Source organism: Pistacia vera, unplaced genomic scaffold (genome assembly GCF_008641045.1).
Source record: "Pistacia vera cultivar Batoury unplaced genomic scaffold, PisVer_v2 Contig1009, whole genome shotgun sequence".
NCBI classification, from domain to species: Eukaryota; Viridiplantae; Streptophyta; class Magnoliopsida; order Sapindales; family Anacardiaceae; genus Pistacia; species Pistacia vera.
In genome coordinates this window covers 276,025-289,831 of record NW_022195038.1, presented here as the reverse complement: position 1 = coordinate 289,831, position 13,807 = coordinate 276,025, and the positions used below count along the sequence as shown (strand labels likewise).

The window sequence follows — 13,807 nt, the reverse complement described above, 5'->3', positions numbered from 1 at the left end:
ATGTTAATTAAACTCATCATTTTATCATGAAACTTATACTTGGAACTGCCCCATGAGCATGCTGAAACTCATCATAACTTCACATTTTGCAAGTCGGTTTCCCTAAATTTTATAAACTATTAATATTAATATAAAATATTGTAACACCAAAGTTAATTTACTCTTACATTTGCAACTCCAATTAATACGTTGCAGGATTTGAATATAAAGTCTCTTCATTAATCTACATAAAAATCATCAATATTAATCTCTGTTAATTTCATAATTATATTTCTTTTATTGTTTTGGACATTCACAGTTGCACACAACTTAATTGTTTTTCTTTTTTTTTTAATGATCAGGGTGTTTGAGTCAGCCTACGCACACCTCAACTAATCTCCCAGTACCTTGAAACTATCAGTTAAGTAAGAATCCCAATGATTACCCCTATTATTACTCGAGAAGAGACTTGAACACAAGACTTCTTGAATAATACATTCAAGAGTCTTTATCGAACCACTCGATCACCTAAAGATAATTTTAGTCTTCAAAACTTAAATCATTGGCATTTTTTACTCATTATTTATATTACATTTATTTCGTACATATGAACACAAAGAGGTCTAATAATAATTAATTAAATAAATTTAAGTATTAGTATCATGATTGGCATGGTGTTATTAACTTATCATTACTATTAATTTGTGTTGTCTCTAAGCATAATTGAAGAAGTCAGCTCTTTACTCTTTAATTTTAAAGCTAATTTTATAACAAATAGCATCTCCCTGCATCTGATTCTCAATCAAGTCAATTACTTACATTAATTAACTAATTTTCTTCTAATACAGAAGTTTAACATAATAAACTCATCTATATCTCTTGGACTACCTAATGTATAGAAATTTCTTTCGGGTCGGGCGACACCAAACCCTCTTTTGTTTTATTTATTAATTGTCAAAAATAAAGTACAAGTCAGGATGGGAAGTGAAATTCCACATTTGTCCTTTTGAAACTTGACAGTGTCGTCAATAAATGGAGTCCGCCTACAGTTGTCCGTGTCTTATGCTCTTTAAGCAGCTCTCTAGAAACCACAAAATCAAAATGTCTTCCAAGGTCAACACCCTCTGCCTCATCATCGTCGCCCTCCTCTTCTTTTTCACTCTCACCTCCGCCGCCAGGCCTCATCCAGCATTTCCCGATGCTTCTCTGACCAAAAATCTTCATGGGGTATGTCGATTTTCTTGATTTGATTCATGCAGCTAGCTTCATCTGATCGTTGTTTCTTTTATATAATTTAATTAATTTCTAATACTTTTTTTCGCATATGTGTGATTAAAGGAAGTGGAAGTGGAGGCAGAGAAGGTTGAGGAGAGCTGTGAGGGAGTTGGAGAAGAAGAGTGTTTGATGAGAAGAACACTTGCAGCTCATATTGATTATATCTACACTCAGAAGACCAAGCCATGAAATTAATCTTTTACTTTCTTCTCATTAATTCATGTGCTATATATATATGTTCTTTTGTTGATTATTTAATCTGGGGGATTTTGTTTCCTTTGTATTTTTGATAGATTAAATTAAGTACAGCTCTGAGTTTAATTTTCCTATACCAGTGTAAAATATAGTGTAGTTTTTTTAATGGATTTTTACGTTTCCAGTTTCTTAATTCATTGCTTCTTCTTTGTGTTCCTTGATCATCTCTGTATGGATCAAGAACATGCATCGTTTGATCAGGAGTCTGAGATTTGAGATTGAGATTTGGAGGCTTCACTGTAGCCTTCGTGTTAATAAATCCAAATTGAATATTTCTGATTCTTCTGAATACTTCATGAAACGATCAAAGTCTTTACCAACTTTATAATATCTACCGTAAGCAAAGACTAGTCATAATTAAAGTTTACAGAAAAAGAATTACAGCATAATTAAAGATGTTGCACTAGCCCATACCTTGAGATAATAATAATTCATCAGTTGTTTAATTGTTTTTGTTCTCTAATGGTTAATAATAATATTTAATTCATCAAACTCTTAGTCGTTGTGTAAATCACGTCAAATTCTTTTAGAAAAAATTGCCGTTTTTCATACATTATATATATGAAGTTTATAATTCAATGGAACCTTCATAATAATTTTATTTGACGAACTAAAAATTATAATATATGGTTGACAATCTAGGTATACAAATGTTGAATGTTGGTAGTATTTTCTACCCAAGATTTAATTAAATAAGAAAATTCATTCAAATTGATATTGATTTATATGTTGGATCTTGTTTTCTTTCTTTTGTTCTATTCTTCCCCAACTAATTTAATGTGCTTCTAGATTGAGCTCATGTTCTAAAACAATTACATAATGACAAAAGAATCATGCATTTAAAAAAAATTATCAACGACCAATAACTTTGTATGCACATATAGTAATATTTTATATCTGAACCTCCGTTCAATAAAATTTTGTCACATAGTTATTAACATTAACCATCATTAGTCATATTAATAAATAATTGTCGTGAAATTTCAAAAATATTATACGAAAATCAAATGACATAAATTTTGAAAAGGAATGAAAAAGATGAAGAAATGACAAGGGAAGCAAACCTTATCATGGAGGTTTATGTACAAATTAAACAAATTAATTAAGGAGTAATTCATAGATGTGTCTTAATTTGTGTGCAATTAGATATAATGTAGTCCCTCATTAACATAATGGCAGCCACTGTGCCAAAAAGTGCTCCACACAAGGACCAAAAAGTTTTTGAGTCCCAAATAATCACAGCCTCTCTTCTTGGATTCATATAATATTTAAGTATACAAATCTTCTGACCTCACCCACGCACCATAACTGCAGGACTATAAGAAGAAGAGTAGTGTTTGTCTTTGTCCATTCGATTTCATAATTAAAACCCATCAATTCAGCTCATGCTGCCTTTTGTTGAGAACAAACCCATTTGTCCTATCACTTAGACCATACCATCATTCAACTCTGGACTTGGGTGGCAACTGTGGCTATAATATCATCCACAAAGCTCAAACATTGTGTGGCCATGGTGATCCCACTCTCATCATTATCACAGTTTCGAAATTTATAAGCTCAAACTCCAAATCGTTGGGGTTTTAATTCCTATTTATCCAAAAGAATGATTTTCAGATTTTTCACGTGGGATGGTTAAAATTTTTATAGAAAAGATAAAAGATTTTTTAGGAAAGTTGAACTTTTTCATCGAAAACCCTAATATTCCTTCATCATAATGTCCCTCAATTTTACCACAAATAATGAAACATATATGCATGCTTTTGCTTTGATATTTGGTACACTAGAAAGGTTGGTCCAAACCCATAATACTGATGCCATTATGTTTGACTAATGGGAAAATGGTTGTCTCGTGACTGGCTATGCCTATGCATGCCTTTATATTTTATTTTATTTGAAGACTCAGTTTTTTTTTTTTATTCAGTGTGGAATGGATCATTCGCCGTAGCTTCTCAGCTGCGTCATGTATATATAGCTAAATCACTATAATATATATTCTATCTCTTTGACCATTCTCTCAATTTTGCATTTGTCAAGTTGGTGATGAATACCTGAACGTACAAGTAGATACATGTTTTCATAATGAATAAACAAAGTCTTGTGGGCTTAAATCGAACAGATGGATCATGTGGTTACAGGTCTAACCTAAAACTATCCTAAAAGGATAAAACCCCAGACTCCCTTACTCAAGTCATCTAAACGAGCTTTATAAATTTTATATATTTATAATAGTAAATGATTTTTTTCTCACCCAATAATGGTTTGATAACATTTTTTTATCTACGGACTTTTAAAATACTATTTTAATATCAAATTTACGTTCTGTTCAGATTTGGGCATATTGACACCCCACACCACTATCATTCTCTTCTCCGATCATCACTCACTAAAATCCATCAAACCTTACTTCCTCGACCTTGTCTAATCGTGACAAGCGAGTGATTAGGATTTCACACAACTGCTCTTCCAAAGTCAAATTCCAATCAATTTTAACCATCAAAACTAATCTTCCACCACAAAAGACTCATCAGTCTCCTCTCTTCAGAAGCCCTAATAGTCGGACCGAGTTTGCTCTTTTTTGGCCGTCGGAATAGAAATTTGGATAATAAAAAAGTATTTTAAAAGTTTGTGGTGGAAAAATACAATTAAACCATTATTTGGGTGGGAAAAAGTTGCTCACTCAATACACAAATAATTGAGAAAATTATATTCTATAATTAATTGATGCATTATGCAACTCATATTCACACCACCCAACCAGTTTTCTAACTAATCTTTTCAAAAAGAACAGAGAATGGCATTATCCAAATATATTCTTTTACACCAATTTCCTATATTTGACTATTGTCAAAAAGTTTTTTTTTATTCATTTAAAAAAAAACTTAAGTTGTACATTGTTTTATTCAAAAAAAATCTTTAAAATTAATTAGTTGAATATTCAGCGAATCTAATTCTAGAATGATGTTGCATGTTCTAAATCCGAATTTTCAAAACCCCATACATATTTTACATCATGGTTATTGTTGATTTTTTTCTTTGACCATGCCTTTATGTTTTCATAAATGTTTTTATTAATAACCCACAATTGACAAAATTGTCAACACATATATATCTCTCTTCTTTAATGTATAATTAGGAAAAAATCTCCTGAAAAAAATTAAAAAATAAATATAGAATTTTTAAAATATGATTTAAGTTTAAGAATAAGATTATAATTCAATCTTTTTTTATTTCACGAATAAAATTGTCTATTCGATCATAACTTAGCATTCATGTAAAACAATTAAAATACTTTCTCTTCATAAGCTTCATGCATGCAGTGACATCATTAATTATGGGGACTAATATAAGAATGCTTCCATACTATCACACAAAGTCTTGGTTTTTTTTTTTTTTTTTTTTTTTTTTTTTTAATATTTGGGCTAGTTTACGCGCACCTTAACTATCTTTGAGACCCATTAAACACTTTACAGTTTAATATTCTAAGGTGAATCACAAATGTGGTAGATAACCCCAAAGTAGTTCGAATTTAAGAAGTCAATAAAGAAACAAATCTTCTTAACCAACATGCTAAACTCGTGGTATTAAATCATTGGTATTATGTCATGATAAGTAGTTCTAACATGTATGTATGATATATATGATGATGATATTTGAGACAAAGACAAAAGATAATGGATGTTTTGTTTTTTATTTTGATAGTATTTTAAAATATATGGTAAGTAAAGTTAGGTGTTATTCGAGATAGATTTAAAATTATAAAAAAAAAAAAAACCCTTAGATTTGCTAATTTAACTTAACACCCCATATATAAATTTTTTATAAAATGACAAAACACCCCACCACACACAGTTGCCAATTATGCACCACCGTCAATCTGGCTGGAATCTGGCGTTTAGGTACATGTCCAGTTGGATGTGGCCGGTCATGCGTCGAGATGACCTTTCCAGCCAGATCATCGTGGATCTAGCAGGAAAATGCCAGATCTATGGTCTGTTTGGTCGTCAATGACGGCCAAAGATATGATCGTCGTTCATGGTCAACAACGGCCATCTCTAGGTTGTTGTTGAAGACCAGCTACGACCAAAGATCGACCTTAACGGCCAGATCTTTGGTCATAGATTTGGCCATTTCTGGCCAGATCCACGTGTGGATCTCCGGTAAATATAGATCGGCATACTACCGCTAAGATCGAGCCCATAGTACGCCATTATACCAGATTCCAACACTTCCAATGGTGTGATCAGAATCTAGCAAATGTTTGAGTGGGGGTGTTTTTGTTAATTTTTAAATTTTTTTTTGGGGAGTGTCTAGTTAATTAATAACTTAGAATGTTTAACAAATATTGAATAAATATAATAGTTGAAAATAGTACTATACGATAGGAAAAATAATTAATCAGACCGAGCCAACGTGATTGGTATGTATCTTATTTTCTTAATATAATTTTTTTTGTTTAAATATATGTCATATCCTAAATAGATGTGATGTGATACCATAGACGTTCCATTAGTACAACATAAATAAAATTTTGTCTATAAAGCATGAAGCATATTGGTTTCCAGGAGATACATATATAAGGCTTATTATCAAAATCTGGGCTTAACTTCTCTGATCAGGCCCGCTGAATATCAACCATGCCCAGGCCGGGCCGGATTTCACATCTCTATAATTTGCTATTAACTGTATACAATTTTATTTCCCAATTCTGGGTTATACCTTCTTCCTTCTGTTTATGTTGCAATTTCAATTATTAATTTTATATTACTATTTATAATGAGAAACCAATATCAGAATCAGACCCTTCGTTGCCTTAAAACCAAATAAATAGCAGTAGAAACTAGAAACCATCAATGCTCTGCTCAGCACCAAAATCTAGGTCCACTTTTATCCGGTGGATCGTACGGAACGATCCTTATCTCATAAGTCATAACTCATAACATTAACCACTGCGCCAAACCAAGTCTAATCGCCATTATTAAACCTCCCTCACCGACTTCATCCTCATAAACTATATGTCACTTCTCAAGCTCTTTGAACCACACATAAAGAGATGGGCAAAGAGACAATACTGCTTTTGAAGACAGAACCAGGAGAGTGGTCATGGGCGACCAAGCGCAAACGGAGGCCTAACCAATGGACGGAGTCAAGAACAGCCAAGCACAAAAACACATGAAGTCCATGAAACTCAACGATCTCTGCTTCTTCTACCACTCCGGCGCCAAGCGCGCTGCGTGGTGGGGTGGTGACTGTATCTCAGGAATGGTACAGACTGACGGTGAGGGCGAAGGGGTTTGATGTGAAAGAGTGGGGACGATGAGGCGATGGTGGACTTGAAGGAGATGAAGAAAGATGATGGGCTGAAGGGTTGGGGTTGTTTAGGCAGCCTAGGTTGTCGGTTGTGCCGGTTCCGGAGGGCTGTGGGAAAGGGTTGTGATTTGGGAGGTGGGTTTCATGGTGATGGTCGAGAAGAGGAGAACTGTTGAATGAATGGATGAAAGTACATGTAATGGAAGCCATTCTCTTTGAATATGTGTAAGTCTTTTTGGGCTTTTTGTTTTGTGGTTTGGCAGTGGAAAGAAAGGAAATAGGGTGTTTTGAAAGGATATCAGAATGGCTTTGGTTGTAAAAAAAGTGTCTTTAAACTCGGAACTATTTTTAATTCTCTATGTTTGTTGTTGGTGATTCATAGTTTTTCTTTTCGTTAATAATAGAGGAACACCAAAAAACGAATAAAGCCCTAATGCCGTACAAACAGCATAATTATCAGTTAACTCTGAGGGCCAAAGTCAAGGCAATATTCCGGATGATAGATGCTTTTTTTGGGCATTTCATCGAACGCCTGGTATGTGCGATACATTCCACGCTCAATTAAAGATGAAACGGCATCGTATGGATTAATATGGATAAAATAACATCTTTTAAACGCAGCGTTGGAGTATATTAAGGTCTTTTGAAGTTTAACCCCAAAACCCCACTGGCATTTCCCAACCATCATCTTCATTCACCGTAACTGGTCGGTAAGACTTGACACAAATTTCACAAATGCCAAGCTTTGCAGCGGTACGACCACGTTTTATACAACTCGTAAACCGTCCGTCGTTTAAAATCAGAGCATTCTCAAGCTCATCCGATTACGCTAACCAATCACGCGGTGCTCTTCCTCGCTTCTTCTCCCAAGTTCTTCCTTCTTCAAAGGCAATTCATTTTCTATATCCTTCAAATTATGGATATAATTTTAAAATCACTATTTTCTTTTTCTTTTTCAATATTTTTTCGGTGACAAATGGCGCAGGGAGGCGTTGTTCGCGTAGACGGAGATGAATTTTGGCATATGACCAAAGTTTTAAGGTTGAGCACCAATGACAGGTAGACTCTTAATGTAGACACCTGTTTGATATATAATCTAGTACAATTTTTCTTTTTTCACAATTAAACATATAGAGATTGTTATATTCAAGAGCTCTAAAATTTATCGTAGCGTTTTTGAACAACTTTGTACTGATGAATAATTTATGTGTGTTATAATGAATATATATACTGTTTGCTAAATTTTGAATGTAAGGGTAGAGCTTTTCAATGGAAAAGGAGGATTGATACAAGGTTGTATACAAATGATTGACCGCACGGGATTGGATTTTGTGGCACTGGAGGATCCAATATTAGTTCTACCTCTAACTACACAATGGCATGTGTTTGCCGCTTTTGGTAAGTGTTTGGTCTTTGGGATAATGAATATAAACTTTTTTAAGGTTTAGGGTTCTTTTATTTTTATTTTTTTTTATTTTTTTTTTATTTTTTTTTTTTCATGTTAAAACCTAATCCTGTTTAGGTACTCTTAAGGGCGGTCGAGCTGATTGGCTTGTGGAGAAATGCACTGTATGTGTTAAATTCATTCATGGATATTATCTGTTTAGAACCTTGAATTGCTTTTTGGCTGTGCTTGTTTCATAGCTTCTTATTATTACCTTCTTTGCACTGTCCCAGGAGCTGGGAGCTCATAGTGTAACCCCCTTGCTGACAGATCGTTCACCTACAATCTCAGAAAATCGAGTGGACAGATTGCAGCGTGTTATTTTTGCAGCATCTAAACAGTGTAAATACATGATTCTTTACTCTAGTTATATTTTCGAATTTCACTCTAATTTATGGAAGGATGAACCTTTGCTAATTTCACTCTCTAATAGAGGGTGGTATCTGAGGTTATTTATTTTCCTTCTGTTTTCATCCTTTTGCCATGGTTCTCCATCACAGGTCAACGGCTGCATGAAATGGCTTTGAATCCTCCTATGAAAATTGATCATCTCTTACCTCTTGTAAGTTTTTCTTTCCTACTTCTTGCACCTAAATGGTTTGGTATTTTCTTGGATTTAGATTCACTGAAATAATCTTTATGTGGTGCCAATATTGAGTAGCCGATTGGCATTGCAAAGTTCACTTGGGCAGTAGAGTGATTAGTGAATCTATATAAAAGATGCTCATGGTTGTAGCATATAGATCTAGATAGCGCTGTGATAAATTATTAAAGTACATTGGTTGACATGTGCTTGAATCATTGGAATAATGATGCTTTGATGCAGTTAGCTGTTTAGCATGTATTTCTTTTCTTCCTAGCCTTGTCTGTTGAACTTACATGTATATTGTATTCTATAGGTTGCCCAGTCAAAGCTATCTTTTGTTGCAATAGCAGAAGCTACTCCACTTGTCAGTACATTGACTTCATCAAGAAATGAATCTAGTGGGCTGATAGTTGTTGGACCTGAAGGGGGTTAGTATAAATTTGTGTGTATAGTAGGAAGCATATTAGTGGAAGTTTAAACTTTTTGAAACTTAAATATATACAAATTTCGTGTTTTGACCAATGTTTTAAAACCCAACCCGGGGTGAAACCCGGCAAAGTTTTCGGGTCCCGGGTTGACCGGTTGACAAAAAATTTTAAAACTCAACAAATACACCCCTAACAATTACTTTCAAGTCCCTACATGTTTAAACTTTCTCAAACACACCCCAACTGAAAATCGACCGGCGATTGATCGGCAGCGGCGACACCCCAGATGCAACTCAAATCTTCCCCTGAGCCCATTTCCATTAAAATCTACCCGAGATCTGGCCGAAATAGCTTCGATTTTGGCTAGATTTCACCGACGCCGACGTGGGTATTCCAGGCCAGATCTCATCCACGCCGGCACCCACAAACCTCCCCTGTTCCTCCCGACCAAAACCCACCTCACCGCACCCCCGTTAGCCAAGCCAATCGCCGGAAAAATCTCATTGTTGCCGCTGCCAAGTTTCTTCGATTTCCGATCGATTTACTCACCGGAAATCAACGATGCCACCACCATTGTATTCACCGGACCTTAGTCTTCAAAAGCCCTAACCTTCCGGCCGGCGATTGTTCGCCGATCATCCTCCCAAATCTTAGGGTTTGGAGGTGAATCGGAAAAGTTAAACCCGGCCCAGTGAAGCTTCCGGGTCCCGGTTCAACCGGCCGGGCCGGGCCGGGTTTTAAAACAATGGTTTTGACCCATATTGGAGGAATCAAATATATATATATATATGCAAACAAATTTGCAGTTACTTTTTTTATTCGTTGATAGTGTAGTATTATTGTTGGATGAGGTTATTAAAGCTTTTAGTAAGCTTGATGTCACTGGTTCCCACTTTATCATTATACATTGTGGACCATGAACATATTTGTCATCTCTGTATCTACTGCTGGTTGCCCATTGCTTCTATAATATTTTGGTTTATGTCAAATTTTCAGTTCTCGTGTTATTTTTTTCCATAGGGGATATTTTTGCTTAAGTGGAGGAAATGGAAAACATTATTAAGATAGCCTGTTCTTTTCCTCAATCAGCATTGCAGTTTGATTCCAACTTTGAAACTATATTGCTTTTGGTTTACAAGACACTGCTTGTAATTGTTTTTATTGTTTTATCAAGTATTTACGGGTGTTGAAGTGTCTTCAGTTGTTAGATGTACCACTAGTAATTAGATAAAATAAATTGGTTTTGTAAATGCATTAGACTTCACAGAGAAGGAGGTGAATAGGATGATGGAAGCAGGTGCTACAGCTGTTGGTCTTGGGCCACATCGCTTGCGTGTTGAAACTGCTACAATAGCTCTTTTAGCTACTCTAATGTTATGGTCAGACTCTCAGCCAACACCAAACTCTTAAGCAATCCTGCAGGTGAGTCCTGTATGTTATTCTCCCTTGCAGCCTTGACATTTTCCATCTTAATTCCTTGCTAGATAGGTAACATATTTTTTTAAAATGGCTGGTTGGACTGCGGATTACATTTTGCTTTTGTATGTCTAATTATAAGTGAATGTGAAAAAATCATACAGCAGGAGAAACTGGGGGAGGGAAATGAGTTTTGGGTAATTGGAATTTGGAACCCTTGGTTTTCTTTATTTTCAGTTTTTGGTGTGAAGTGTATTTTTAGCCAATACTGGCCTTTTTATTTGTGCTCTTTGACTATCTGAGGGGAATTATAAACTCTCCATCTTTTAGGGGCCCCATGTGCCCCTGACACACCTGTCCATTAGCTGAACCAGACAATTACAAGGCTTGAGCTGGAGGTGTTGGCCACAAGAACTGGGCTTGTTTATCTGGGCTAATTATATTAGTGTTAATAATATCTTAAAAGTTTAAAACTCCATAGCAACTGGATTTCTCGTGAATTGAATCTAAAACATAACTTTAGCCTACACAACCAATCAACTGACTAGGTTTTGACTTGATATTTATTACATCATAGGCTTACTTGCTCATATGACAGGCTTGGAATGGCCACGTTACTTCGTGTTTCTAACTTATTGTAAACTAATAGGATTTTGATAAATATTTAAATTGAAATATTGTATGATTTTAACGATTCAAACTTGTTCTCTATAGTTTGATTGCTCTACTCACAATACTGGTTTTTTAAGTAAATATTTGAACATTCTATAATTATCATACACTGAAATATCTTGCATTTTCTGAATAACCAATTAATTCTTGTTCATTACTGTGTATGTATTTCCTATGTAGGATTAGAGAAAGATTTGGAAATTTGGATAAAAATTATCAAGATGAAAATGTTTTCCAAATCTGAAGGTGATATATCATCAGAATTCGGAAAATCAAGCTTGCATCCAGCCCATTCTGAAAGGGATAGAAACAACTGAGAAGCCTACTTAAGGAAGCCCTGATTTCGGTTGTGTGGAATATCTTTTTGGAATGAGAAAGTGTGGGGTAAGGACGTAAGGTAAGGCATTGGATGACTAGTTTGATTGAGGCCAGTCACTGAAGTGGGATTTGAGGTATTTATTGAAGAATTTATGTGATGATTATTTGAACTACATCGATTTATACAATTCTTTTGGGAATGTAACTTTTGTTGTATGTTACGCATGACCTAACCTTTTATGTCATATGAATTATTATTGGGCAAATTACTTACATACATACATGCACACATATATTATATTCTTGTGTGTAGTCAATTCTTGGTGTTTTTCTTTAAATTATTGACTCGCCAAACATGTTTGAATTAAATAAAAAATTGTATAGTTGGCTTATATCCTGAAGTTTAGGCCAGTTGATTACTTGCTCAAGCAAGAAATTTGGAGATAGTTTGTATGGTTGGGCAAATGGTCAAATGAAAATCGTTTATCGAAAGCAAAATTTATTTAATTTAGGAGACTGATCATTATCTCACCACCTGAATACTGAAATAGATTTTCTGAAGTCTGATAAAGCACGTCGCCATCTTGTTGTCACCAATTGTTCTAGTCAGTTTTGCATGTCGAACTTTGAATATTGAACATTCAAGTAGTCTAAATTTCCACAACTCCCCTTATTCTATTCTAATGTAAAACTGCTACTATTTTTCTCTTACATTCATTTCATCTAGCTGCTTATGCAAGTTGTGATTTGGGCTGTCTTGATATGCGTTTTTCCTCATGAAAATTTACGGCAGTTGACGAATTTGAGAATTTATTTGGCGCTTCTGTGTTGTCAATGTCGATGTTTCACTTATATTATGTTGCCTAGACTATATTTTCCTGTCTAATTCTTTTTAGTAGGATGGCCGAGTTTTCCTTTTATGTGCAGTTGATGTTATATAAGTCTATAGTTTAGAATTTAATTAGCTTATCATCTTATGGTAGAGGACCATAAATTTAATGTGAATTTAGTGGCGTGTTTGAATATACAGATTTGAAATGTATAAGATTAGATTGTAGACTTTTCTTTTTCTGGGGAAGGTCCCTTCCTCTTCTGCAATCTGCAATGAACATTAATTTGATGCATATGTCATTAATCATATCATAAATGAGAAAAGGGTTTGTAATTTTTATATTGTTATTTAATAATATGCTTTGACTATACTTATTTTATTAAACGAATAGCACTGTCCTTTATTAAATATATAAAGACTTTTCTGTCGACATTTGCTGTTTCCAAATTCAAATAACATTTTATTTGACAGTTATGCCGCACATGGCCCTTCGTTTTTCTCAAAGCCTTTTAATTTAGATTTGTTTCACACGTGCTATTTAAATAAACATGGTTTTTACCTTCTTCTTCTTTTTTTGTCCTAGCAGACTTGATTACTTCCCCAAACACGATTGTGAGCAGATTGTTTGTGCTCTTTAAAATGATTTTGTTTTTCTTTTCTAATAATTATTAGGAAACTAAAGGTTTGAAAAATAGATAGACTTAGGATTGCTCTGCTTTTAGCATATTCTAGATTAGCCACATGTAAAGAAATAAATTTCCAAGAAATACTATTTTTAAAGCTTTGATTTTCAAAACTAGGGTTATATGAGCTTCATGATCTTAATTTTTATAGTATTTTTACAAAACTTGAAATTATCTATAGTGAATTCAATTAAAGAATTAGCTAGGTACTTCAACGAAAACATCATCTGGTAAATTAGGTAAAAAAATGTTGCTTGATTACATAACATCAGCGAGTAAAATGTATAGAAAATACTATATTATTTTTTTATTTTATTTTTTTTAATCATCGAAGATATTTAGACTGATTTGTGTACATTTCAACTAATAATCGAGATTGGTGCAAGTAAGAGATTTTGTGATTAATGATTACCCTTATTAATATTATTAATATTTGTGGGAATTCGAACTCATGAATTCATAAAAACTCTTATTAATTTTTTACCATTAAGGCACGCAGTGGTGATTAAAATACTGATTATTGGAAACGATTCGGAGTGTTTTTAGTTTGATAATATATACTATATTTAAGAATAAATTAATAACATATTAATTTCAACTTTATTCTTCGTT

The 13,807-nt window shown here is 34.0% G+C and overlaps 3 protein-coding genes across 6 annotated transcripts; all 3 read left to right on the top strand.

Annotated features, from left to right (window-relative positions):
* The first annotated feature begins 997 nt into the window (after positions 1-997).
* Positions 998-1,642, top strand: LOC116107061 (phytosulfokines-like). Its single transcript, XM_031393380.1, has 2 exons — positions 998-1,206; positions 1,318-1,642. The coding sequence occupies exons 1-2, from the start codon at positions 1,012-1,014 to the stop codon at positions 1,441-1,443; spliced, it is 321 nt and encodes a 106-aa protein (XP_031249240.1). The 5' UTR covers positions 998-1,011; the 3' UTR covers positions 1,444-1,642.
* Positions 1,643-6,346: 4,704 nt separating this feature from the next.
* LOC116107236 lies at positions 6,347-7,153 on the top strand. Its single transcript, XM_031393566.1, is given in 4 exon segments — positions 6,347-6,635; positions 6,638-6,829; positions 6,832-6,867; positions 6,870-7,153. Coding segments are annotated over 4 exon segments (378 nt in total). The 5' UTR covers positions 6,347-6,559; the 3' UTR covers positions 6,944-7,153.
* Positions 7,154-7,222: 69 nt separating this feature from the next.
* On the top strand, positions 7,223-11,984 carry LOC116106790 (ribosomal RNA small subunit methyltransferase E). 4 transcript variants are annotated; one of them, XM_031393137.1, is made up of 10 exons: positions 7,225-7,351; positions 7,438-7,704; positions 7,802-7,875; positions 8,072-8,214; positions 8,339-8,385; positions 8,494-8,602; positions 8,761-8,822; positions 9,160-9,274; positions 10,533-10,696; positions 11,543-11,984. In XM_031393137.1, exons 2-9 carry the CDS (start codon positions 7,552-7,554, stop codon positions 10,682-10,684), a joined length of 855 nt encoding a protein of 284 aa, XP_031248997.1. In that variant the 5' UTR covers positions 7,225-7,351; positions 7,438-7,551; the 3' UTR covers positions 10,685-10,696; positions 11,543-11,984. The 4 variants fall into 4 exon arrangements, with proteins under 4 accessions (XP_031249036.1, XP_031249105.1, XP_031248997.1 ...); XM_031393176.1 differs by having other exon boundaries at positions 7,223-7,704; positions 10,533-10,705; XM_031393301.1 differs by lacking the exon at positions 7,225-7,351 and having other exon boundaries at positions 7,630-7,704; positions 8,077-8,214.
* Positions 11,985-13,807: the final 1,823 nt, after the last annotated feature.

Bases quoted from the DNA above. Each gene is read 5' to 3' on its own strand.
- LOC116106790 (XM_031393176.1), top strand. From the start codon at position 7,552: ATGCCAAGCTTTGCAGCGGTACGACCACGTTTTATACAACTCGTAAAC. The intron at 7,705-7,801 runs GCAATTCATTTT...CAAATGGCGCAG, and splicing joins AAGTTCTTCCTTCTTCAAAG to GGAGGCGTTGTTCGCGTAGA. The intron at 9,275-10,532 runs GTTAGTATAAAT...TAAATGCATTAG, and splicing joins AGTTGTTGGACCTGAAGGGG to ACTTCACAGAGAAGGAGGTG.
- LOC116107061 (XM_031393380.1), top strand. From the start codon at position 1,012: ATGGAGTCCGCCTACAGTTGTCCGTGTCTTATGCTCTTTAAGCAGCTC. The intron at 1,207-1,317 runs GTATGTCGATTT...GTGTGATTAAAG, and splicing joins TGACCAAAAATCTTCATGGG to GAAGTGGAAGTGGAGGCAGA.